The 26,414-nt window shown below is 36.0% G+C and overlaps 1 protein-coding gene across 1 annotated transcript in view; it reads right to left on the bottom strand.

Annotated features, from left to right (window-relative positions):
- Nucleotides 1–435: 435 nt before the first annotated feature.
- Nucleotides 436–26,414, bottom strand: part of LOC129261428 (asparaginyl-tRNA synthetase-like) — a 46,543-nt gene continuing 20,564 nt past the window's right edge. Inside the window, exons 2-12 of the mRNA XM_064099505.1 lie at nt 25,264–25,379; nt 22,894–23,014; nt 15,484–15,705; nt 14,601–14,695; nt 13,810–13,942; nt 12,238–12,342; nt 11,230–11,267; nt 9,000–9,066; nt 7,792–7,923; nt 6,357–6,484; nt 436–2,725 (exon numbers count right to left, since the gene is read on the bottom strand). Coding sequence (XP_063955575.1) covers nt 2,581–2,725; nt 6,357–6,484; nt 7,792–7,923; nt 9,000–9,066; nt 11,230–11,267; nt 12,238–12,342; nt 13,810–13,942; nt 14,601–14,695; nt 15,484–15,705; nt 22,894–23,014; nt 25,264–25,379 — 1,302 coding nt within the window. The 3' untranslated portion in view covers nt 436–2,580. The remainder of the gene's footprint in view (nt 2,726–6,356; nt 6,485–7,791; nt 7,924–8,999; nt 9,067–11,229; nt 11,268–12,237; nt 12,343–13,809; nt 13,943–14,600; nt 14,696–15,483; nt 15,706–22,893; nt 23,015–25,263; nt 25,380–26,414) is intronic.

The raw sequence follows: 26,414 nt of genomic DNA, 5'->3' as shown, positions 1-26,414 counted from the left end.
CCAATATTAAAGTTTGGTGGCCCCACCAAAACAGAACAGGAAAAAAAGTAAAAAAGTAAAAAAGAAAAATTAAAGAAAAAAAAGAAACAAAAGAAAATTTAAAAAAAATTAATAAAACAAATTAATAAAAATGGTGAAGGGGGAAAAAATGAGAAGCCATTACAAATATTTTTTAACAGCTGTATGTAGCAACAGTTTAAGCCAATTGAGCAAATAATTTTCACTCACCTTTTGGGGATGACACATTTCTATTTTTATAACCTTTATTTCGTTTGTATTATTATTTTTTTAGTAGAAACATATTCTTTAATCAGGCATATTCAATGGGAAGGGGTATATGGTTTAACCACTGTCAAAAAAAAAAAAAAAAAAAAAAAAAACTGTAAAAGTTATATCTGGAAAAAAGGTGTGAGAAAAGTCCTTTACTTTTTTTTTGCCAAAATGTTTGAAAAATTCACATTTCATATCAATGAAATGCCTTCCCAAAGTATTTTCTTTATGAAGAGTGATTTAAGAAGTCATTTATAAACAAAAAAGAAAGAAACTGTCTGCTTATTTTTTGCTAGAAAAGACGCAGCTTCGAAAGAAACCAAGTATCAACATACATACAAATGCACATGTGGGACTGTGATGTACTCACCTGTGTTTTTATGTGTATTAACACATTTGGAAATCGGTCTTTTTGAGTCAAAAGAGAGGTCATAATTCCTGTTTTTAATGCTTGCAGATAATCAGTTTACACCAGATTTGAGTAATCTGGACTGTAGAAGGGCATTTCATTGGTGTAAAATGTGACTTTGACATAGATTTTCAAAGTTCTGTGGAAGATTTCTTAGCAGCAACATTTCGTATCGTAGCTCCCCGAATCTGAATAAGCTGCTAGCGCACAGATAGCTACATGTAGCTGCTGTGGTTTCATGCAAAGCTCACGCCAGCCGGCCGGCAGGATAATAGCTACTGTATGCTATAGCGGTAAGGCTATGTACTGTCATGTGTGTGTGTATTTGTGTGTAGATCAACAAAAAGGGCGCATGATGAATTGGTTGCAATTTGAACTGTATAAAGTTGATAAATGCGTGAAAAGTCGGAGGAAAAATTGCGCTACTTTGAAAATTATTGGTTGCCCGATTCGGGCCACCAAAACTTAACATTTTTCATTAATGATTGCCCGAGGTGTATTTCTGTAATGTCGAGCCTTGCCATAGCTATATTTTCAAAAAATCGTATTTTATCTATAAAAATCCTAGTGTCGTATTTCAAGTGAAAAATCGTACGGAATACGACAAAATCGTACTATTTGGCAGCTCTGCATAGATCATAATTACTTGCATTTCAGTGCTCAATTTTGTAAAAATTAATTTTCCCCATTCATATTGTACAGGGGTCTATGGTGGCGGCCATTTTGATATCAAGAAAATGAATATTTTGACAAAAATCATTTTTTAAGATATTATTTCACTCCGGCAGCACAATTGCATGTACTTTAAAGCCAATGTGTGGACAATTTTATGATTTTCATGGGTAATTTGAATATTTTGGCGGCCATATTGGATTTTGCCAATTTGCAGAAAATGCTCAAGGTTACACGAGTGGCATCATTCAGATTCGGAATCAGCACCCTCGAATTGACAAGAAACCATAAAAAAACATTGTATATATAAAAAAACAAGGTTCGACCCCTTCTATCCTGGACTAAAATACTCACCCCAATTTCTAAATGATCATAATTCTAAGCCTCACAATACTTGCAAATCATTTCGAACCCAATGCTCAAGTCATTGTTTTGACTCCTAGTAACCATGCCTTATAGAGTTTGCATCTACTAATAAAACAATTGATAATTCAGATACTGTTAACTGTAAGCACAGAGTTAATAGCTTGGACCTGCTCCTTAAAACTACACAAAAGTCAACATAAAACATAATAAAAATGGTTCATGAGTAGCAAATGCGCATTAAGTCCCATATTGGATAATACAAATAGATGACTCTTGGTAGATTTAATTTGATTAATATGACAGAAATATCCCATGTTAATTAGATAATTTTGCCTGCATAACGCAATGCATTATCAGAGGACTGTTGCCTTTCCGACTTTGAAATGTAAAATTATTTCTTTTTCATTTATCCTTAAAACTGTGATAATCCAAGGCCACAATGGGGCAATGATGATGAAGACCCATTGACATAAATGTATGGTTTCCAGACAATAGGTTATCGCATGCTGACCCAACGCACTCTGAGCCGGGCATTATTTGTATAATATTGCACTAACTTCTTCAAAGCCTTTAGTAGTCTGAAGGCAAAGACCTTTGAATTTCCACAATATTTGTATGAAGGGGGGGGGCATGTCTGCGCACCTAACAATTAAGTCACACTTAAATATTTGTGAAACACCTCCCCTTCCTGGTTTCCTTGATCCTCATGTCTAAGTCCCTCTGCAAGGATGCAAAGTCATCTGTCCTCTGGTTGCTAGCAGACGTTCATCATCCTTTCTTAGCAGTCGGGTAAAATCAGCACCATTACACCACGATCGGAAGACTTCCCCATATCGAAGTTTGACAGCTGCGTGGAGCTACCATCAGAGAGGGCAGGAGCCAGGGAATCGTGGGAAGGGAATGACATCTCGTATATGGTCCACACCAAGTAAGTACTGCAGCAGGCGCTCAAACCCAAGTCCAAAGCCACCGTGGGGAACTGTTCCAAAGCGTCTTAAATCCAGATACCTGAAGAAACAAAAACAGGTATTTAATTTTTTAATCAGGTGCACACTGCACATTGCAATAACACTTGGTATGAAAATTCCAACCCATAAAATCTTCACGATCAAAGTTCTGAATAATTTATGATTACTGAAATCGAAATTCCAGTATAGTTCGAGCCTCCCTGTAAGAATTAAAACAAAAATTCATTTCTAAATTCCTTGCCACCAGCCTATAAAATCTTTACGATCAAAGTTCTAAATAATCTATTAATACCGAAATCAAAATTCCAGTATAGTCCGTGCCTCCCTGTAAGAATTAAAACAAAAATTCATTTCTAAATTCCTTGCCACCAGCCTATAAAATCTTTACGATCAAAGTTCTAAATAATCTATTAATACCGAAATCAAAATTCCAGTGTAGTTTGAGCTTCCCTCTAAGAATTAAAACAAAGTCGATTCCAAACTTGCTGCCACTTAAAGACAATGTGGACTTAATTCCGACCACAAAGCTTGCAGCAAAGCAGAATTTTTATTTTAGTTTTCTTAATGGCAATATGCTAAACTTAAAAACTAAAATAAGTTTACTTCTTGGAATTTTCCGATTTAATGCAAAGTGCTTTGAGTCATTTTGGATAGTGTAGTGTGAGGCAGGCTCTTAGTGGTGTTGTGGCAGTGAAGGTTTGGGGAGAGCTTTATACCTACTTGGTCTTCAAGCAATTGGTCTACATCTAAGAGAGTCCAACAAAATTGATGTTGATTCCATTTCATTTTCTGGCCACACAATTCATTTGTCTCAGACTTGCTGTAATCTTGGAGTAACTTTTGATTCACATATGACAATGTCTTCCCAAATCTCAAATATCTGTAGATAAGTTCGGTACCATCTACGTAACCTAGGTTTTATCAGGAAATATTTATCTAAGTCTGCGACCGAAAAGATAGTACATTCCTTGATTTCCTCCCGCCTTGATTTCTGTACTGCCCTTTTGTTCAATTTACCGCAGGCTCAGTTATATAAGCTTCAGAATGCAGCTGCTCGCATCGTTACTTTGTCAAATAAACGCGGTCATATCACACCCATCTTGAATTCGCTGCACTGGCTCCCTATCAAAAATCAGATTAAGTTTCAGATTTTGTTGCTTGCTTTTCATAGTATTCTTGGATCAGCACCACAATACAGTCTATAATTTATCAATTACTACAGACCAAGCAGGTCTTTGATTTCATTCACAAAAGTTTCAAAAACTTGAGAGGAAAGATCATTTGCTTATGCATGCCCCACTTTGTGGAAGAGCCTTCCTGAAGACATAAAAACATGTGCCTCTGTCGAGACTTTAAAAAATCTTCTGAAAACTCTTTTATTTAACTCTTAGCTCTTTATGTGCCTTGAGCAGTCTACAGAGTGGATTTGGTGTTTTATAAGTCACATTATTATTTATTAACACAACATAGGCTAAATCCAATCGATCTACTAACAAATTGGTCTAATTGCCACTTGATAAAACTATCGCTTGGTCTAATACTCACTAAATCTAACTGTTCCAGATGGTCATATTTCTACTCCGTTTACCTACTTTTTTTGCACTTTGTCAAATGAAAATTTGGTTAATTAGCAGTTTATCTTATTATATACAGGTAGACAGACTGTTTTTTTAGACTAAGTGGGTTATGGATGAAAGAGGTAGAGGAGCGTAAATGTGAACTAGACTCATGGTAAATGCACTAGGAGGCAATAAGAGGGCAGTAGATATAACTGGTTGTAGACCAAATGGAATATTGCTGGACCATCTAGGATGAGACCAAATAGAAAGTAGACAAAGTGGGTGTATACCAAGTGGCAATTTACCCGGAAGAGCTTTTAAAAATTAAGGCATGAATTCACAAAGGTGGTTTTGAAAACCATCGGTTGAACCCATGGTTATATGCAAATTTCCTGTATAAATTATGCTCAATTTACCGCGTATATTGAAAAAATGTCCAATGGTGATGCACGCTTTTGCCACAGTACTTCAAATCTACGCCTGTTCCCATGGTGAGCACGCAATTTTATTCATCAATAAAATACCGTGCATAACCTTGGTAACAGGCGTCAATTTGGCACACTGTGACAAAAGCTCGCAGCAGTATTGGACAATTTTCAGTACATGCGGTAAAAATAAAGCGTAATTTATACAGGAAATCTGCCAAGGGCAACATAACGCAATTAAGATGAGCTAATACGAGGTCAACATGCAGGATAACACAGAGGCCTTGCATTCTAGCTTAGTAGCTAATTTTTTTTTCAAACACAACCAAATTTCACATGAGCAAAGTCAAGTGACAACAAGCAACAGCGATTAGCTTACCTATAGGCCAGCGCAGCGTTACTGCTTGATTTACCTCTTTTTACCTCGCTTTAGCTCAAAAAAGTGTGATTGCAATTGAATACTTTGTTGCATAGTAAGGGTGTGTTTATGCTTCCATTGCGAGGACAGAATCAGCGTTTTCAAACGTCGATTCAAAACGCCGATCGTAAACGTGGTTCTGGGAGTGCTGTTTATGCTTCACTTTTCAGAGGCGAAATCACGAACTCCAGCTGGCTTCGCATCATAATTTTCGTTGAGCAGGAAAGCGAGGTCAAATTGGGCGCGCTCTTTTTCGAAATTTTTTTTTCCCGAGAGTTGTTAGGGGAAGGTACGTTGACTACATGTTATTTAAACATCGAACAATTTCCGATATTTTATTCATTGCATGGAGCTACTTGACATAGCCATATATTTTCCACCATGGTGAGGATAATAGTGAGAAAAAATTAAGAATATTAAAGTATACATAATAAAATAATAAAACATCTATTTGTTTATGGGCATCTGGCGATGTTTCCTCATTATAACTCATGTTCCAGGTTTTTTTTTTGTAAATCCCTCAACATTCATCGTGATGACAAATTGGAAGAGTAATACTAATGATAGTACTTAAATCAATTATCACACATGCAAATGTAACAAGGGAGATGAGAGGTAATTCCGTGGAGGTAACATGCGGCCATGGAGCAATGCGATTATGCGACTGTATTTGCCCGCGGATTTTCATCTCACCGGAAGCATGCACCAAATGACGTCATTTAAACACGTTTACGATCGTGGTTCTGTTTATACTTCCCCAGAAAGCCTGATTCTGGTCAAACGACGTTTACAAACGCACCTTTTTGTGAGTTTACGATCAGCGTTTTGAAACAGCGTTTAAATGAAAGTAAGCATGGACGCTACCGTGTTTTGGACTAATCAAGTTTGGAAACGCTGATTCTGGCCTGAAAAGTGGAAGCATAAACACGGCCTTCGCTGCGTTGGGCTGCCTATTGCTATTTGGGCGAGGCTTGCGCAACAATACACAGCTTAAAACGCAAAGGGGCAATTCCATAAAAATGATCACCCTTTTTGTATGTCCGACCCCCATTTTTCTCAAGTTTTACTTCACTTCATAAACTGACCAGGTCATGGTTATTTGACAGCATTAAAGACTGTCAAAAGAACTAGAAATCGGAAACAGGAAATTTCATGAAAGTCCTACATATACATGTAGGGGGTCGGACATACATATTTTATGGAATTGCCCAAAGGTGTGAGCAGGGTTTAGCTTCAATGTTGCTGGAACTAGGGTCTTGCTCTACATACCATTGGTAATCAGAATCCTGTAGTCCCAGGTGCTTTATTCTATGCTGGAGTTCATCAAGACGTTCCTCTCTCAAGCTACCACCGATCAACTCGCCTACTCTCGGAACCAACAGATCTACAGCCGCTGCCTAGGGTAAACAATAAACCATCAAGTTAAACACAAATTTCATATAAAATAAAATCTTATTATTTTGGAAAAAGTAACTATACATCCTTGTAAATTACATCGCACACAATTTTACAAATTTTCACAGCACAATCAGTGGCCGAAATCTCAAAGGGCGGTTGAATCACCCCCTCCCCCAAATTGCAAATTTGTTTTTGTAACAGGTTTTATGAAAAGGGCCCCACCTTGAGGTTGAGATTACCAGGCATTGTACTCATCATAAACTGCATTGTATCCCCGGGCCCCCTTCTTCCAAAAGCTACAATTGATCCAACTGATCACAAATATGGAGAGTCAGAGACCCCAACATCTAAAATGCATGTCAGTTCAAAATATTTTCTAAACATGATGTATGTTTAGAAATATTTTCTAAACATGATTCTAAACAGGGCCTCTAAGTATAACAGTGTTTGAACCACTGACAGAGTCATCCTGGTAAAATAAGATGTAATAAATAAATAAAAATAAATAAATATACTTCTACAAGCACCAATGTCTTGACAAATCACTTTGCTCCTTCTCACTAACAAAGGGACATTGTTTACATTTTCTATGAAATCATGAAATTGATGGATTTCACTAATTGATATTAATTGGATCAATCGCAACTCTTTGTGAGACAGTACTCTTCTACTCAGCCTCTGAGAGGAATGCATATTCCATTAGAGGCCAAGCCCACCCCAATACGAAATTATGATTTGACTAAAAAGAGAAAAGTCAAACAAGCATAAACACTGGAAATTTCATCAAAATTGGATGCAAAATAAGAAAGTTATGATATCTTATAATTTCACTTATTTTGCACAAAACAGTGAAATGCAAATAGGAGAGTAAATGATAGTGCCCATTCACTTTTCTTTGATATTTTGTTCTTTAAATTATACGTCATTCATTTTTTTGCGGATTTGACAAGAGATACACTTTTCATCAAATCAAAATAGATTACAATGACAATTCCACACATTCAAGGAAAAGTCAATTACTAGTATTGTTTCACATTATAATGTGGAGAAAATTGAGATATTTTGTATAATACATAAGAAACTGATGAAATGAGCATTGTCATTAGTTCCCTCATTTGCATACTGACCAGGATGAGCATACAACTGTTTTAATTTCTAATTTATTACATCCAATTTTCATGAATATTCAGCCTAACTTTTTGTTGGGGTGGACAAGATAGAACTTGAAGTTTGCCATTTTTTAAATGAATTGATGTTATCTGATTTTAGCTATGTGTTATTGAAATATGTCAAACCAGCTACTCACCGTTTTGTCATCGCTATTCAGCCTAGCATAGAATGGTTTGATTTCCTGCGGGTAGTCCACTACAAAGACAGGGATGTTCCCACAGTGACGAACCAAGAAGGCCTCGTGTTCTGACTGCAGGTCAATGCCCCACTGTTAAGTATAAAGCAAAAAGCATAAATGAAAGAAAAATTGATTAATGCCTCTGCCCTTCTAAAATCTGAGATAAATAATTGCACAAACCTTTTGAACTTTCAAAGATTTTGATAGAAGGAAACAAGAATACAATGATGAAAAATAGATTAATATCTCTGCCCTTCTAAAATCTGAGATAAATAATTGCACAAACCTGTTCAATTTTTAAGGAGTTGATACAAGAATACAAGGAAACAATGATGGAAATAAAGTAGACTAATGCTTCTGCCCTTCCAAAGTCTGAGATAAACTACATGGATTCTCAACTACACAGTAAAAATTTATACCTCCACCATTTCTAGATATGAACTTTTTGCCATGGTTGAGTCCACTGTTTGATTTAATGAGTCCACTGTTTAAAACAGCAGACTCATGAATAAAATAGCATGCTCAACCATGGCAACAGGCATCAATCTGGCGCATTGTGACACAAGCGCGCATCAGCATTGGATTTTTTATTTTTCCGTGGTAAATTATCAAAGCGTAATTATTATTAATAACATGTAACATTTATATAGCGCTTAATACTATGTTTCTAAGCGCTGCATATTATTACCCTGGCTACCCCGATCGGGTAACCATTCACTACACCTGGGTGGAGAGTGGCAATTTAGACAGGAAATCTGCATAAACCATGGGTTCAACCAATGGTTCTCAAAACACCCTTTGTGAATTTGGGCCAATGCCTCTGGCACCACATGCAGTAGGTGGAGGCATAAAAATAACATACAAAGTTAGATTTTCAGACTAAGATTCAAGCTTTATTTTACTTTATAATGAGGAAAGTAAAATATTTGATATTAAATATAGACATTAAAAAGGGAATAATGAGTGGGTAATGTCATCACTTCCCTCACTAACATACATGTAGATGGAATATCGAAACTTGAAAATATCATAGCTTTCTTATTTTTACATAAGATTTTAATGAAATTTTCAGCATTAAGCTTGCTTGATTTTCCTCTTTCATTCCATATCAACCTTTTTTGTTGGGGTGGGCATTCCCTTGTATGATAGAAGGCATATCTACTTACTGAAGGTGTGTATTCAAATTGATCTTTATGTCTGTCTAATACTGAGATGGCTTCTGTATACGAGAGTCTGTACGAGAAATTTAAATTGAAAATTTAATTAACAACACTTTCATAAAAACACACAAATAAAGAAATACTGTATGTATTATTTCAAATAAATTACATTATAACATAAGTGAGAATATTTACAAGAATAGTGGAAGGGTCACAGAAAAGTTACAAAGAACTTACAAATTAATGATTCTGTAATAATGCACTGATTCAACACATCCAGAACAAACAAACATAACAATAATATAATTGAATCTAAATCAGTATTACTATAAGTATTCCACTTTTCAGACTCATTTTTATGAACTTATTGAGCAACAAGTGGAATGCCTCTGGCAGTCTCGCCTGCATTACGCGATTTAATATAGCAGCAGTGCTAACTTTGAAAAGTACTATAAAATAATCATTCATATAATGACATAATACCACGTTCATTGACCATAAATGACATTTAAACGGTGACTTAAGACTTGTCAACTACACCCATGTCCACATTTCATTCACTCTATCAATAAACTTTCAAAGTTATGATGGCAATTCAACAATTACCCCAACATGGCCTAAGTTTATTGACCTTAATTGACCTTTGACCTTGGTTTTGTGACCTGAACTCACAGGGGATGTTCAGTGACACTTGATTACTCTTATATCCCAAGTTTTATGAACTAGATCCATAAACTTTCAGAGTTAGGTTGGTAATTCAACAAATACCCCCAACACGGCCAAAGTTCATTGACCTTTTATGACCTTTGACCATGGTCATGTGACCTGAAACTCGTACAGGATGTTCAGTGATACTTGATTACTCTTATGTCCAAGTTTTATGAACCAGATCCATAAACTTTCAGAGTTAGGATGGAAATTTAACAAATACCCCCAACTTGACCAAAGTTTATTGACCGTAAATGACCTTTGACCTTGGTCACGTGACCTGAAACTCGAACAGGATGTTCAGTGGTACTTGATTAAACTAATGTCCAAGTTTCATGAACTAGATCCATAAATTTTCAAAGTTATGATGGTAATTAAAAAAATACCCCCAACTTGGCCAAAGTTCATTGACCCTAAATGACCTTTGACCTTGGTCATGTGACCTGAAACTCAGGCAGGATGTTCACTATAAGTTATAATGTCATTTCAAAAACTTAACCTTCGGTTAAGATTTTAAAAATAATTCTCCCAACATGGTCTAAGTTCATTAACCCTAAATGACCTTTGACCTTGGTCATGTGACCTGAAACTCAGGCAGGATGTTCAGTAATACTTGATTAACCTATGTCCAAGTTTCATGAACTAGGTCCATATACTTTCTAAGTTATGATGTCATTTCAAAAACTTAACCTTAGGTTAAGATTTGATGTTGACACCGCCGCTGCCGCCGTCGGAAAAGCGGCGCCTATAGTCTCGCTCTGCTATGCAGGCGAGACAAAAACAGAGTATCCTGCTGTAACATGGGCATGGTGTCCGAGTAGCATCGAGATATTTACACAAGGTCCTAAAAGTCAAATTATAGCAATAAGGGTGACCAAAACTTTAAACAATATGCACATTTACTCATTAAGTCAGGCTGCTCAATATCTCATTCTCCTGAGGACGACAAGAACACACTTGTTGAAACGTCGAGATTGGGTGGTCCTTTTCAGGACCAACACTAGCCTAAGAAAGATACATGGTGTACCGTGAAACCTACTGCACTATTCTTCTTTGCCATGGAAACCTTCAGAAGTTACATCTCAGATTTTCTATGCATAGTTTTATTTTTATTTAAAAAAATGAATAATTATAACTTGTCACTATGCGTCTCGGAGTCCACCAAAAGGTGTAGAAATCTATTTAAATCAAATAATCTTACACCAAGTGTATGTAGACTTTTGGCCCCAAGTGTACAGTTGTGCTCAAAAGATAGAGAACGAAACCAAAAATGCACTTCCGAGTGCTGAATGTAGACAACAACACTACAATGTTTGGCAAGCCCAGAGAAACAAACTTTATTGATTGTAATATTTTATCACCTGACTTCACCATTAAATATCTAAAACATGGCAGAACTTGAACACTTTAAATATGTTTATTTTCTAGTGGGTTTCACTAACTTTTGAGCACCACTTTATATATTGTGTGATGTAAAATTGGATAAAATAAATTCAATTCAATTCAATCTAAAATTCTTCATACTTACGTTGTAAATGGTTTCTGCAATGCAGTTTGTACTTCTTCCTGTAAATGAAAAGGAGGAGAATAATAGCCCTACTGGGAATCTTAAACAATAACAATAATTAAAAAAATAATAATAACATACTGGTATTCCAGTCATCTTGTAATTCTTTGTAAATTTCCCATGCCCCAGTAAACGCAGGACTTCAAAAGACAAAGTCACATGCTGTTATGGGGTAATCTTTTCATGTTACAGATTTATTGTGAAATATTGATGGGGAAAGCCCTAATTGCCCCCTCCCAGCTATGCAGGCTTAATTATAAATACATAGATATTGATCTCAAAAATTAGAAAGGAATTCCAGATGAGTCCATACATGTATCTCAATATTTAACTATAGCCTACCAGAACTGTGGTTCATTTCATTACTTATTATAATTACAAATTTGCAAAAACAGTTAAAAGCTACTGAAATTCATCAATCTGATTGGCTGATGGTAAACTTGTTATAGAAATTGTACATTTGTTATTAAAACAAGTCCTTACGAAACAGGACCCTAGATGGTCCCTGTGCAGTGCAAGTGGAATGACATCTTTCACCAGTGTTTCCACAGATCCAAAACAAATTTCCCGAAACTGACTCTCAAACTTCCTGAAATTCATAGACATTTCCTGGAATTTTCAAATTTTATTTTTAACAAAAATCGGGCATAAACATAGCATAATAACACTTGGTCCAAGTGACCAAAATCAAGGAATTAACCTTTTTTGTTGAATGCACTTTTTAAAAGTAGCAACTAAATTACAAAATGCGAGCGGCCTGCGGGCTACGTATGAGGCAAACAATTCTTTAAATATAACATGAATATTGAAAGTTGCTATGTTTAATTGTAGTTTTCTGTTTTCCCGGAATTTCCTGGAATTTTTTCAATTTCCCGAAAATTACCTGAAAATGATCCGTATTTCCTGAAATTCTGTAAATTTCCTTAAAAGTGGAAACACTGTCTTTCACTGAACCAAAATCCAACTCACTGCATGTTTTGTTCCTTCATTGATTCTGTCCCCAATAAATTGGACATCCTCTGCGCTCTTTGTGTAGACGTTATTGGCAATTGATTTCACAAAGTCTTCCATGACCTGCAACAACAAGGAGTAATGTTCATAAGATAATGAAGCAATGGGGCCTATTGAGAGTAAAACAGGTTATGAGAATAAGTAGACTTTGATGGTTTGGATGTGTGAGAAGAAAAAAAAAATACCCACTGGCTCAAGAAACAAGACAGATCTAAGGGTGTATTCAATGTCTATTCTCAAATACAAAAGCAGCATGAATCATGATTGAGAACTCAATTACAATACACAGAATACAATCAGCAGTGCACTGTTCAGTGTCAAAAATAGAAAGCTGATTATTTGTCTATTGTCTTTAAATTTCCCGCTTTCGTTAGCGCAGCTTTAGTGTGCAGTTTGACCCATCACAAGATATGTCAATTCTGGCATCTGCTTATGTAGGCTTCCACTGTGATAGCAAAATAAAGATGCTTCAAAACTCAATCGTGTTCAATGTCGCATTCGCAATGCTGAAGGTTGTAAAATCAAACACATCTTTTTCAAAGTTTAAATTTTCCTCCGAATCATGATTTGAAAGATGTATATTTTAATGACCATGAATGGAGGACATTGAACACACCCGTTGCTTCTCATTATATCAGCGTTTTTGTAATTACGTTTTCAATCATGTTTTATGCTGCCATTTAAATTTGGAGACCGACATTGAACACACCCTAAGTTTTCCAGTTACTGGAAGAAGACTCAACAGGAGACTCAGATACTACAGCATCGCATGTATTAGACTTAGCTACATACAAATTCATTGAAAAGCTGGCAATTTTCTGAAGATTTTGAGAAATTGTTTTCACATGTAACATCTCTTTCCATATTATTTTTGTTAGCTTGTGAAATTGTTACGTGCAAATAATATGAAACATTAATCAGATTGTAAGTCGTCCATATTGAATGCAGCTTTAAAGTTATATGAAAAAATGCCAATCGGTTCTTGAGATATCATTGTGTTGGCAAGTCTACAGAGAGAAGGACATCGCCAAAATATGGGGAACATTTCACGAAATGGTGATATTTCACTGACAACTGTTGTAAGCCACTGAAATGACCAAGTGTTTGTGGGACAAAATGGTAATTAGACAAAATTGATAAAGAGACCAAGTAGTTTTAGCCATAATTTGTTGTGGGGGCATCGTCGTCTAGAGGTTGTGACTCTCGTTTCTCAATATTAAGGAGCATGGGTTTGATTCCAAGCCATGGCGTAGTTTCCTTCAGCAAGAAATTTACCCACATTGTGCTGCACTCAACCCAGGTGAGGTGAATGGGTACCCCGTTGGAAGAAATTTCCTGAAAGCCTGAGCACTTATATAGGCAGCGCAGCTAAAGATGAGGTAATAATAGCAGCGCTTTGTATCCTCAGGCAAAAAGTGCTTTATAAATCCAGCTATTATTATTAATTGTATTAGACAATCTGAGAATTAGAGCAAATTATCAGACGTAGTAACAAACCTCCAGAATTTAGAAAAAAAAGAAGAAAATTACCTTAGTGATATCTTGTAATGATTTAGTAAAAGCAAGCTCTCCTTCAACCATATAGAATTCTGCTAAGTGACGTCTTGTCCTTGAGTTCTCTGCCCGGAACGTTGGACCAAACGTGTAGGCCTTTGTATGAGAACTAAACGGAAAAGAAACCGAAACGAAAATGAGGAACCTTTTGATGCAGAACACACTTAAATATCATCACATTTCACGAAAGTCAAATGATGACGCAAATTACATTTACTTTAATATATCACTTGCTTTATCAGGAGTGTCTAAGAGCTCTTAATATTGAATACTGCATTTTGGCCAGAATTTAGCATCTGAGCGTATGTTATGCCCTTTCGCATTTCATGGAAAAAGATCCATGTAACTGACCTGGGTTGAGTGCAGTACAATGAATAGATTTCTTGTGAAAGGAAATACTGCCATGGCTTGGAATTGAACCTAGTACGTTCCTCTGAAAGAAAACTTAAGTCCGAACCACTTTAACCACAACACCTCATAGAGATATAGAATAGGGGTTGGAACTTACGATGTCATTTAGCAAGGAATTCATCTACAGTTAAAGCTGGATTTATATAGCACTCTCCCATAGGATACAAAGCGCAATCATCATTACCTCGCCTTCAGCTAGAACTGCTACTAATTCCAGTCCTCAGTGCATCCATAAGATTAATCATGCTAGGTACCTATTCACCTCACCTGGGTAGCGTAGCATTTCATTATATAGTCTGGAAGGGTTTTATTAATAAAACAAATAATGCACAAGTTTGAATTTAAGTGAGCCATACCATGCTATTGTTTCCAGCTGAAGTTGTCCAGACACTTGAAGGTATACAGGAGTTCCAAAGAAATCATCACTATATTCCTTTACATCATCTGAAGGCTTGATAAGGCAAGAATCAAATATAAACAATATTCATAAACCCAACAATATAAATACTAGTGTAAACCTCTCAGGTCCCAACAACCGATAAGCGGGAAGATCAGCATGGATTTTAATTTTTACATTTATGAGTTTCATAAGTACTTTTGATATCAAGAAAAGCAAGTTTGCCCCATCCGTTCGACTCCAACGAAATACAGGTACTGGTTCAGACACATATTCTTGTGTACCAGACTCGTTACAAAATCCAACAAACATCCTTGTACCTCATGACTGTACATGCAATTCATTTGAACATATGAACCTAATATTTCATGATTTTGCTTCAAAATAAGAAATTCATGACAGTATTTTCACAAGTTCGTTGCTCTTCAATTATTTTTCTACATGTTTGTAAGGTTGTCAGGAAGTGAAAATTTGTAGTTATTTTCTCCAAATATTTTCCCCAAAAATAAAGCCCCATTAAATATTGAGCTTATCACAATAGTTTGGATCATGAGAAGGGCCCTCCTAGTTTATACCTCGTTTCCACTTTCATGCGATCCGTTACAAACGCCACGGTTGGCCTTTAAACTGATCACGAAAAAATTTGAACAGTTGAAAAAAATTTGTCGATCAATACAATTGCAATGACTGATCTGATATGATCCCTACGATTACTCCACGATAAAGAATACCATTTTAATCATGACGGAATTGTGACAGTTGGGACTAGGTATATTAGCCAACATAAGCCACGGTGTTTAAGCACTGAAATGGCCTTGAGAGAATTGGCTCTCGGAACTCACCTGGACTCGGAAGATATTCCCTCCACCTTCGCAGTCACTCGAGGTCAGCACCGGAGTATGGACATTGATGAATCCCTCGTCTTGGAAGAAATTGTGAACGGCAAGTGTCGCAGCACTCCGTACCCTTGTGAGGGCGCCGTTGACAGGTGTCCTTGACCTCAGATGAGGGTACTGTCTCGTATACTCCAAGGGATGCCTTACTTTTGCCTTGAAGGGATACGCCTGAATAGGAGAGATGAAGGCATTGGTGAGTCATGATATAATCTTGGTTAGAGTTGATTCACTGAAACTTTTGGTAGAAGTTGGAGGTTATTCTGCCAAATGCAGGGCTCGACATTAGCGGGCGCCCTGGGGAGTGTTTCATCAACATTTCTGTCGGACAAGTTGTCAGATCTGACAAGTCTCCTTGATGTTGATTGGCTTAGAAACACTGTTACTATGGTAACTGTCAGATAAAACAGAACTTGTCGGATGAAATATCCAACAAGTACTTTCATGAAACGCTCCCCAGATCTTTATATGTATAATTGGCAGCAAAACAAAGTTTGACAATTCCTTCTTTCTTTTGACACATGATACAATATGAAATATTCACGCATCGATGAACTAGAAGAATATAAAGTTTTAGTGTCAAATCTGATTTGCGTATAATTAGCGGTCAAGATTCTTGAGAATGCTAAAATCTTTCTTAAGAGATGGTTCATCATCTTTCTTTTATGCTCTTTTTAATAGTAATTACATCAAATGTTTGAATGAGAGCGACTAAAGACTTAAACATGAGGTTTTCGCTTGCTTGCATGACCATGCAGCTTACAACATGGCCGCAAGTTTTCATGGTCATCATATGGAACTGCATAAGCCTGCAAGTCGCTCAGGCTTCCCAAGATTATTTGCTAGAGGGAAATGTACCGTCAATGTCTACCATACAACTGGGCGTTGTGGCGTGCGCCTGTAATCCAAGCTATGCGGGGAAGTTACAAATTGATTCAGAGGTTCGAGGTTCGAGCCCTGGTCACGTCTTTCGGATGGTGACGTTAAAGGTCGGTCCCAGACGTAAATAATCATATCTGATTGATACACGTCTGACAAAACTCAAATACACACATACAGAAGAATGTTATGAAGTACCAACGTGAGGCACAAGCCTAAACCTCAACAAGGGACGCTCTGGGAGACGAAGTTTGGTTTGAAGAGAGGATAACATGCCACCGTTACATGCAAGTCAACAAGTATCGTCCAGAAGAAACAGAGTTTGACTAAGGCACCATACTATCAAATAATCCAATTGGATGTTCAATGGTTTCCATACAAGATGCGCATCTGACGTCAACTGTTAGTAGCAGACATGCCCAGATTAAGCATCATTCTTCATGAAGAGCAATGTGAACAACCACAATGTACGAGAATGTGCACCCATTCTTCATCCACCTTCCCCACTTACAGTGAGGTTTCCGTCTGGGAAGGGCTTTGTGGTAATGGATCATTGATAGGGCCATTTTCTTTGATTTTGAGATTGTTTCCAGGCTTTGATCAGCTCTTCACTCGTCATGATGGGAGCGTCAAAAGAATCTGGTTTGCACAAGATGAAGCACCTGTTTTAATTCATACTTATAATACTAGAAACAGGAATCAATACCACAGATGGAATGTGAATACAGAATTTGCTTTTTATTCATGTAGGCATCATGCTCCTACAATCTGGAATTCACTCCCTACATGTATAACCTCAATTTCATTTTATAACAGATTTATTGTCTTCTTTCCACTCTCAATCCCCCCCCCCCTCTGCTTTTCATTCTCTTCTACCCTTTACATGTATGTTTGTTCTGGGTTTGTCTTGGTGCAAGACGCAATTCATTTTTATTTACTGAATATTTACGGAATTGTTCTCCGCTTTTATTAATTGATCAAATCTTATGTTATTAAGGGAGCTGTCTTGACAAGACCTTTATGGTTTTTTACAGCTATACCTAATTTCAATACTTTTTCTATTCGATATGCATGTACATACCATTTAAACTACTTTATTTTACCTTGAATTGCATTTTTTATCCAATGTGTTGTTAAATGTTTTTAATATTGGAATTGAATAAAGTTGAACTGAACTGAACCTCAAGATGGGATGTGCCGCCAACATTACAACATGCAACAGCGTGCACGAGATGAAGGGGTAGGAGTGAATGAAGGAGTGGACGAAAACATCGAGCAGATGGATCAGGGCAATCTCTGGCATTTCATGTGAAGATGATGCAGAATGTATTGTTTTTGAGGTCATCAATTACTCTCCTGGACCCTGCTTGTCACCTAGACTGGAATTGAATAAAGTTGAACTGAACTGAACCTCAAGATGGGATGTGCCGCCAACATTACAACATGCAACAGCGTGCACGAGATGAAGGGGTAGGAGTGAATGAAGGAGTGGACGAAAACATCGAGCAGATGGATCAGGGCAATCTCTGGCATTTCATGTGAAGATGATGCAGAATGTATTGTTTTTGAGGTCATCAATTACTCTCCTGGACCCTGCTTGTCACCTAGACTGTGAGGACCCAGGCATCAGGTTTCGACACTGGATGGATGAGAAGCAAATTTCATTGGATTAGGGTGCTGATCCGTATCCAGTCTCGTGGAGGAGAATCTAAGATGAGCAGGACAGACGGGAGGACAGATGAAAGCTGGAGGGGAGAAGTCTGGCTGCCAGGGGTGCCATAGGATCAAGGCTGAAGTAGACGACACTGAGGGACTCTATGACTGAAGAATAGGAACTTTTATGCAGTATTGTAGTTTGTAGCATCGTAGTTCAGTTTATGTTTTTAATCGAGTTTCTTTTTATCCACGTTTAATTGTCTTTGTATTTTGTTTCTTTTTGTTAAACACCGTTTGTTGGTGTGGGACTACACTGAGATGAATGTATTGGTACTTTATTTTTTAATTTCTATAATATGTTCTCATAATATCAACACAATTTCTCAGTATGTTAGTCTTCCAGCGATAAAGCGTTTAAAATATTTCCGTTCGCCTATTTTGTACTATCATAACTCTGTAGCAACCTTTCAAGCCGAATTATGTCAACCTAGTAACCATTTCTGTTATCTTTTGTTATTATCTGGGGATGTGGAAACAAATCCTGGTCCAAATTATAAATTTCCATGTAGAAAATGTCAAAAGCCTGTGAAGAAAAACCAAACGGGCCTTCTGTGTTCTACTTGTAATAAGTGGCACCATTCCAAATGTGAAGGCATAAGTGAACAGGAGTACACAAGATTATATTACAACCCTAATGAATGTTGGACTTGTTTAACATGCTCTTTACCGCCTTTTTGTGATTCCTTATTCTTGCACCCCATTCAAACAAATGTTGGTCATACCGAACCGCTTTTGCCTCCCACTGAACATGTAAATAATACCCCACCTTCTGATAAAACAACAGTGTATAAGTCCTTTGAAGGAAAGTTTGAGACAAAAGGGTTGCATTTCATTCATTTAAACGTGAGATCAATATTGAATAAGATATCCGAACTTCGGCTTCTTTTTTCTAAACGTAAAATAGCTATTATTGCCATCACTGAAACATGGTTAAACTCATCTGTAAATGATGAAGAAGTATGTATAGATGGATACTGTATATTACGTAAAGATCGTGAATGTGGGCTCGGTGGTGGTGTTTGTCTCTACATAAGAAACGACATTGCATTTGATATAAGAGAAGACTTGACTTCAAGAAATATTGAATCATTGTGGATCAATATTCTATTGCCTAGGACAAAGCCCATTACACTGGGTGCTCTTTACAGACCCCCTAAAGATAATAAATTCATTGAATCACTCTCTGACACTTTAGAAAAAATTAAAAAAGATGAGGAAATTATAGTCTTAGGGGACATGAATATCTGCGTTTTGGAAAAAGTCTCCTTTATCCCAGAAATATGAGAATATACTTAATCTAAGTGGTTTAAGCCAACTTGTAAAGCTGCCCACACGTACAACTCAGACATCTTCCTCTCTGATAGATCACATATTATGTAGTAAAGTAGAGCATATTAGTCAAAGTGGTGTTATTGACCTAGGTATAAGTGATCATTTATTAATTTATTGTTCAAGAAAGATTGTTAGGCCCGTATTTGGGCACCACAGAACCGTATCCATCAGGAGATTAAAAGGTTATAATGTAGATGATTTCAACTTAAAGTTATCCCGATCAGACTGGTCCAAGGTAACTGAATGTAACGATGTAAATATGGCTTGGGCAAATTTTAAATCTATATTCTTATCAATGATAGATATAAGCGCACCTCTGAAAGAGGTAAGAATTAAGCAATCAACTGAAAAATGGATGAACCATGAAATTATTGTTTTAATTAAAGAGAGAAATGTAGCTTATAAAAGTATGAAAAGGAATATTGGCAATTTAGACCTTGAAAGAAAATATAAAGTTTTAAGGAATTTAGTTCAAAGGAAGGTAAGAAGTGCCAAAAACGAATACTTTCAAGAACAAATCGAAGAAAACAAACATGACTCTAGAAAATTGTGGAAGAATTTGAAAGGTTTAGGTCTAAAAAGTAAAGGGAAATCTGATCAAAAAACGGTTATCAATGTGCAAGGTGAATTAAGTCATGATAAGGCTAAAATTGCAAATGGGTTTAATCGTTACTTTACGACTGTGGCCGACAAGCTAGTTTGTAAATTACCAGTAAATACAAACAAATTTCATGCAGAAAGTGACCAATTTCAAAAGTTTTATGAAGAAAAGGGTATTTCAAAAGGTAGTTTTCATTTTTCCCCTGTTACAGAAAAATTTGTTTTAGGTGAACTAAATAAGTTGAAAATATCAAAAAGTACTGGTCTAGATATGATACCTGCAAGATTTTTAAAAGATGGGGCAAGAAATTTGTACAAACCTTTGAATTATGTTATCAATTTATCTCTTATGTCTTCTACCTTTCCTGATGATATGAAATTTGCAAAAGTTACCCCGCTACATAAAAAGAAAGATAAAACTGACGTTAGTAATTATAGGCCTATAAGTGTATTAAGTGTAGTGTCAAAAATCTTGGAAAAATCTGTTCATGCTCAAGTGGAGAAATACTTTCAAGAAACCAAGCTAATATATAAATTTCAGTCCGGCTTTCGTAACGGATATTCCACTGAAACTTGTTTAATACATTTAACAGATTTTATCAGGAACGAAATTTCACATGGGCGCATGGTTGGAATGGTTCTCCTAGACTTACAAAAAGCCTTTGATACTGTAAATCATAACATACTTTTAAAGAAATTAGAAGTGATGGGTTTAGACTCTGCTTGTGTGACATGGTTTAGATCATATTTATCTAACCGTCATCAAGTAGTTACCATGCAGACGGTTCTTTCTGATTCACTGCCTATTAAATGCGGAGTCCCTCAAGGAAGCATTTTAGGCCCCATTCTTTTTATGTCTTACATCAATGATATGTGTACTTGTATTAACGAATCTAAATTAATTTTATATGCTGATGATAGTGTCTTGCTATATTCAGATACAAATCCCAAGATAATTGATAAAAAACTTAGTGCAGATCTGGCAAATTGCATTGAATGGATGTCTGACAACAAGCTTAGTTTACACGTTGGGAAAACAGAAAGTATTTTATTTTGTTCGAAACGAAAGTTAAGATATACACACGATTTCAAGGTTTCATATAATAATCAGGTAATTGACAGAAAAGATTCAGTGAAATATTTGGGAATTAATTTAACAAGTAACCTATCATGGACGGGTTTGGTAGACTCAATCGTCAAAAAGGCAAATTCACACTTGAAAATTTTGTATAGATATCAAACCTGTTTGAATATGAAGTCTAGACGTATTTTATGCTTTGCTTTAATACAATGTCTATTTGACTATGCTAATGCGGCTTGGTACGGTAGTCTGGGTGTTACGGATAAGAAAAAGCTAAGAATAATTCAAAATAAAATTGTGAGATACATAAATGTTTTAGGACCAAGAGCACATGTCGGATGTAAAGAACTTGAAAATGCAGGATTACTTCATGTAGATCACAGATAACAACAATTAGTATTACACCACATGCATAAAATATTCTATTCGGATACATTAGATCATTATATAGCAAATAATTTCACCCGTGTATCAAATATCCATAGGTACGGTACTCGAAATAGTAATTCTAATTTTGTATTACCAAAACGTGAAGGACATATAGGGAACACTTTTTATTTTAATGGCATCCAATCTTGGAATGCTCTTCCCAATCAAGTAAAAGCAGTTAAAATATTTTCTCAATTTAAGAGTGCATTATAAAAGAAGCACCTAAAACTGGAAGCTACCCGAGAGCAATATAACCAGTAAAAATCAAACATTTTGTACAGTTGGTTTCTTGTATTGTAGATAATGTAGGGTATATTGAAATATAATCTTGATTCATATATTAGGAGGATTGTTGTTTGCTTCAGATGTTTGCATATTATTTGACTGATGGATATGTATGTATGTATTTCACTATTATTGTTTTAAAACCATATTCCAGTACTTGTCGTAGTTTATACTTTTTGTTACAATATGTTAATGTTTTATACTAACTATAGGACCCCATTGGAAATAAGCCTTTCGGCTTTCATGGGCTATCCTGTCAAGGTATTCTTCAATTTTATTGTAATCTCCTGTGATATTCTTGGCGAATAAAATCAATCAATCAATCATTGTAAACTGATCGTCGGGGAGAGACGTCAGCAGCTCTTCAACAACAGAAAAATAGCACTGGGCCATCAAGCTGAATGGCCATCCAGGAGACCCGACCTCAACCACTGCGATTCTTTCATTTCATGACAGTGTGCATATAACTGTTTTCGCAAACAATGCTAAATTTTAAAATTCCTTAACTTTGTTTTTAGTTTTATATTTTGGATGAAATTTTCAGCATTCTGCTTGGTGAATAAAACTCTATTTATAATTATTTTCAGCCGAGAATACCCCTTTAATAGAATTTTGTTATCTCTCTACCTTAAGCTCGGCGCACACTATGTGATCAGTTGCGATCCGAAATTCAAAGAAATTGTAATAACATTTGAAATGGAGATCCATTAAAATCTTAGCGATCAGTGTTCAGAATAGTGGTAGGACTACTGAAATCAAAATTCAGTCCAGTTTGCGCCTCCCTCTAGGAATTAAAGCAAATTCAAATCCATATCGTAATGATGTCATCATCGGCTGCGAATTGAAGCCGATTTGGACTTTACTCCGACCACAGGGCTTGCCGCAAAGCAAAATTATGATTTTATTATTCCTAACATTATGCCGAACTTCAAATGAATACCTCTTAGAACTTTCATATTCTTGCAATATGCAATTTATTAAAAAATCATGTCACATCAGATCGATTTAGTGTGCGCTGGGCTTTACAAGGAACCTACCTCTGAATCACAGGAACCTGTTACATGAATTGAAGATGCAAGCAGTTCTATTGGTTGACCTTTAGACTGACTCTTCACAATTTGACCTTTGACCTCTATGCCGCTTCCAAATGTAAATTCACTGTATAAGGATATATAAAAGGAGAAAGGTTCAAATTATTACAAATTATGCAGTGTAATCCTTCTTTTAAAAATGTAAACAACTTTTCAAGGCTTAATTTTTATTAAAAAATAAAAATTAAACAGTAACAACACATTTTGTTTTTAGTACAGTACCAGTGAAATAACTATAAAAGTTTAGAAGGTTCTTGTTGGTCTGGAATGACAATAAAGTCATGTATGGAGAATCGAATCTAAAGATTGCACTTCATTCACTGATAATAATTACCACATCACCAGGAAAGAATTTGGTTACATTACATAACTAGGGGGGGGGTACTTTCACAAAAAGTTAAAATAAGTCTTTTGAAACTCCGTCATAAAGGTAGACACTTTTCCCAGATTCAAAATAAACGTCATTATTCCAGCTTCTGTTGAAATCTTTAAATTTTGCAAACTTTTAGGTCAAATAGGAATCATTTGCACTTTAAAGACTAAGCTGACATTCATATACAGCGCGTCCCAAAAAAAATGTCCCTCTGACAGAGGGCTGAATTAATTCTAAAATATAGTAGTATTCTCAAATAAATGTTCATAAGTAGAAAGCTCACTTCATGATCTAACTTCTATGAAAATTTCATTGGTCGCGCTTCAGTGGTTTTGAATACACACTCTGTTACGTAACAGTGGTGCATTTTAGCCCATTCCAAGTTTGCAGCATTGATGCATTTCTGCATTGTCTATGGCATGTTAACCCCAATTTTTACATCCAGGATCTGAGCAGGGACATTTCTCTAATCATATCCAGGCTCATCAAAACATAAACTTGGGCATGTTTACAAGGAAAAAAAACATAAAAATTAAGCTTGTTTGATGATTGATAAGGGGGATCAGTGCACCAACTTGGAAAGACAATGTGAATGATCGATGAGTAAAATAAGCTGAAAGATAAAGGGGAATCCACAAGTTAATCACCCTCTGCGAAAAGGAACTACTAGTATACCAGAGAAAAATTTGCTTTTTTTTTTCGTTTAAAAAGTTACATTGAATTAACTTGACCACAGTAGCTTATTAAGTAAAAAATAAGTAATGAAAACAGAAATGCAGTATTAGGCATGAAACAGGCATGACCCGTTGTCATAATCATTGTGCATCTCCTGTTATCAAACATGAAATAAACTGTCAAATATTGTTTTTGACCTTCTGAACATGCTCAAGGTTGTGATTTGATGAGTCTGGTTAGATGTGATAGAAATTTCCCCGGTCAGATCAGGGAATTCCTTTGTCAGAATGGTCAAAGGGGATTGATATGCTAGAAAGTGCAGAACACACAGCAGTGCTGCGTGCATAAAAACTTGGAATGGGCTGAAAAGCACCACTGTTACATAATAGACTGTGTATTCAAAACCACTGAAGCGAGACCAATGAAATTTTTATAGAAGTTAGAACATGATATGAGCTTCCTAGTTCCATATATTTTACAGAGAATAATTTTCATTTTTTTAAGTAATTTAGCCACATATCAGAGGGACATTTTTTTTGGGACGCGCTGTACATGTATCAAGATATTTAATAGATTTGTATACCATCATGTCACAAAGACATGAAGAAATGCCACAAGCTCATACACCTACTGCGTCTACTGGGCATTCTCAAGCAATGTTAATTGAGCCTCAATCACATATCTCTCTTTTTAAGGCAGAAAGTGACTTGCATTTCCTCAAAAACTTTCAGATATTGTTGATAACTTGATTGTACACCATAAAGAGATAATACATGTAGATGAATATAAGGTATAAAAGGTCATTCCATCAGAAGTAAATCAACCCCTAGGAGATTTGATAAATATCGCTTTAGTGCTGGTCGATATTTAATATCAACGTTAGTCAATTATCATCAGCAAAATATCGCTGATAACACGATATATCATGTATCTGAAATATTTAATCATTATGAGCTGGTATTCTGTGGGGAATGGAAGTAAAGCTCTCATCAGTGCTTGTTCATGAAAAGCGGGCATTTGGGAACAAAGTTCTGAATTGGTTCAAAGTAATACACAGCAGCATTTGTGTTTATTAAATATTGATTTTAATCACTAGTTAATGAACAAAAATGCTGCTCTGTACTTTTCATAATCAAAAATTTTTAGGTCATATCGTGTTCCTGCGATATATCAACATAATTATAAAACCAATATCCAATATTCAATTTTTTTTTTAATAATGCAACATTTTGATAATACTAAAATATCGTCCAGTACTCATTGCTCACCTATTATTCTGGACAGTTTGCGGTTTGACCACCACCTGGAGATCCTGGGCACAGGAACCATCATTTACGTCTAAAAATTTAACTCCTTTGTGCTGTCGCAACCCTCTGATCCATGCCTACAAGTATAAAAGACAAAAAAGAAGAAAAGATCATCTCTGTGTCATGATCTGATCTGATAAAAAGTTTTAGTTAAAAGAATTAAATGAAACACCTCTTTTCTGTAGTAGCCCTCCACTTATGTCTAAACCCTATATGTTTACGGGGAAGGTTGTAATGTCCCAATGACAATGGGGTAATAATAATAGCAGGGCCCGCTGGTAGAACAGTTTTCGAAACTGAAGTGGCTTCCCTGGGTAAATATACCTACATTATTATTATTATTATAATGACATCCAATACTCATAAATATAGTTCAGAGCTTTATTTTGAGACATTTGTATTTCGCTTCCATTCATGAATGATCAGTTTTACGTGGTGATCAAGTATTCTGCACTTGTGTTAAAAATTTCTATTATGTCAGGATTAATTTTCGATCATTTTTATAGAAACTTTCCTAACAATCATAATATCACTATATAATGTCAATTGCCATGACCATGCAGAAAAATTACATTTGATATGTTCCAATCGATTTGGAGCTCACTTAGAGAACTCCGCATGCAGCAGTAAAAGGATCAGAACTGCATTCAGTGGTGATCCAACCTGCAGCATTGTTGCAGCTAATGGCAGTTCAACCTGCAGGAACATCGATCCCCATCGCCTACCAGTTGAGCCTGCACCAACAAACAAAACTTCAGCCACTGGAGGTTGAGCATGAAGCAGTATCAAATTCACAGCCAATGAAGTTGAAAACATCAAGCCCTGTGTGTCAACACTGACTCTTTCAGCAAAAAAATCAACTTAACAGAACACAAAGTTTTCAACTGTCAGGGTTGGGCGGTAATTACCGGTGGTAAATACCGGTAAATACCGTCCGGTAAATAAGATGGGCGTCCGGTAAATATGTAAAAAACGGGAAATATGATTTATAATTCTTTTTTTTAATGATTTTAGTTGTTTTTAACCTCAACAAATGAAAATAGTGTTCTGAAATAATTAGAATCACAAAACTCATAGTAGAAACACACAAACAGATAAAATCCATACTGCAT

This window comes from Lytechinus pictus, chromosome 5 (assembly GCF_037042905.1).
Source record: "Lytechinus pictus isolate F3 Inbred chromosome 5, Lp3.0, whole genome shotgun sequence".
In the NCBI taxonomy this organism is placed as follows: domain Eukaryota; kingdom Metazoa; phylum Echinodermata; class Echinoidea; order Temnopleuroida; family Toxopneustidae; genus Lytechinus; species Lytechinus pictus.
The sequence above is the reverse complement of the archived record's forward strand: the minus strand, read 5'-3'. Positions and strand labels throughout refer to the sequence as shown.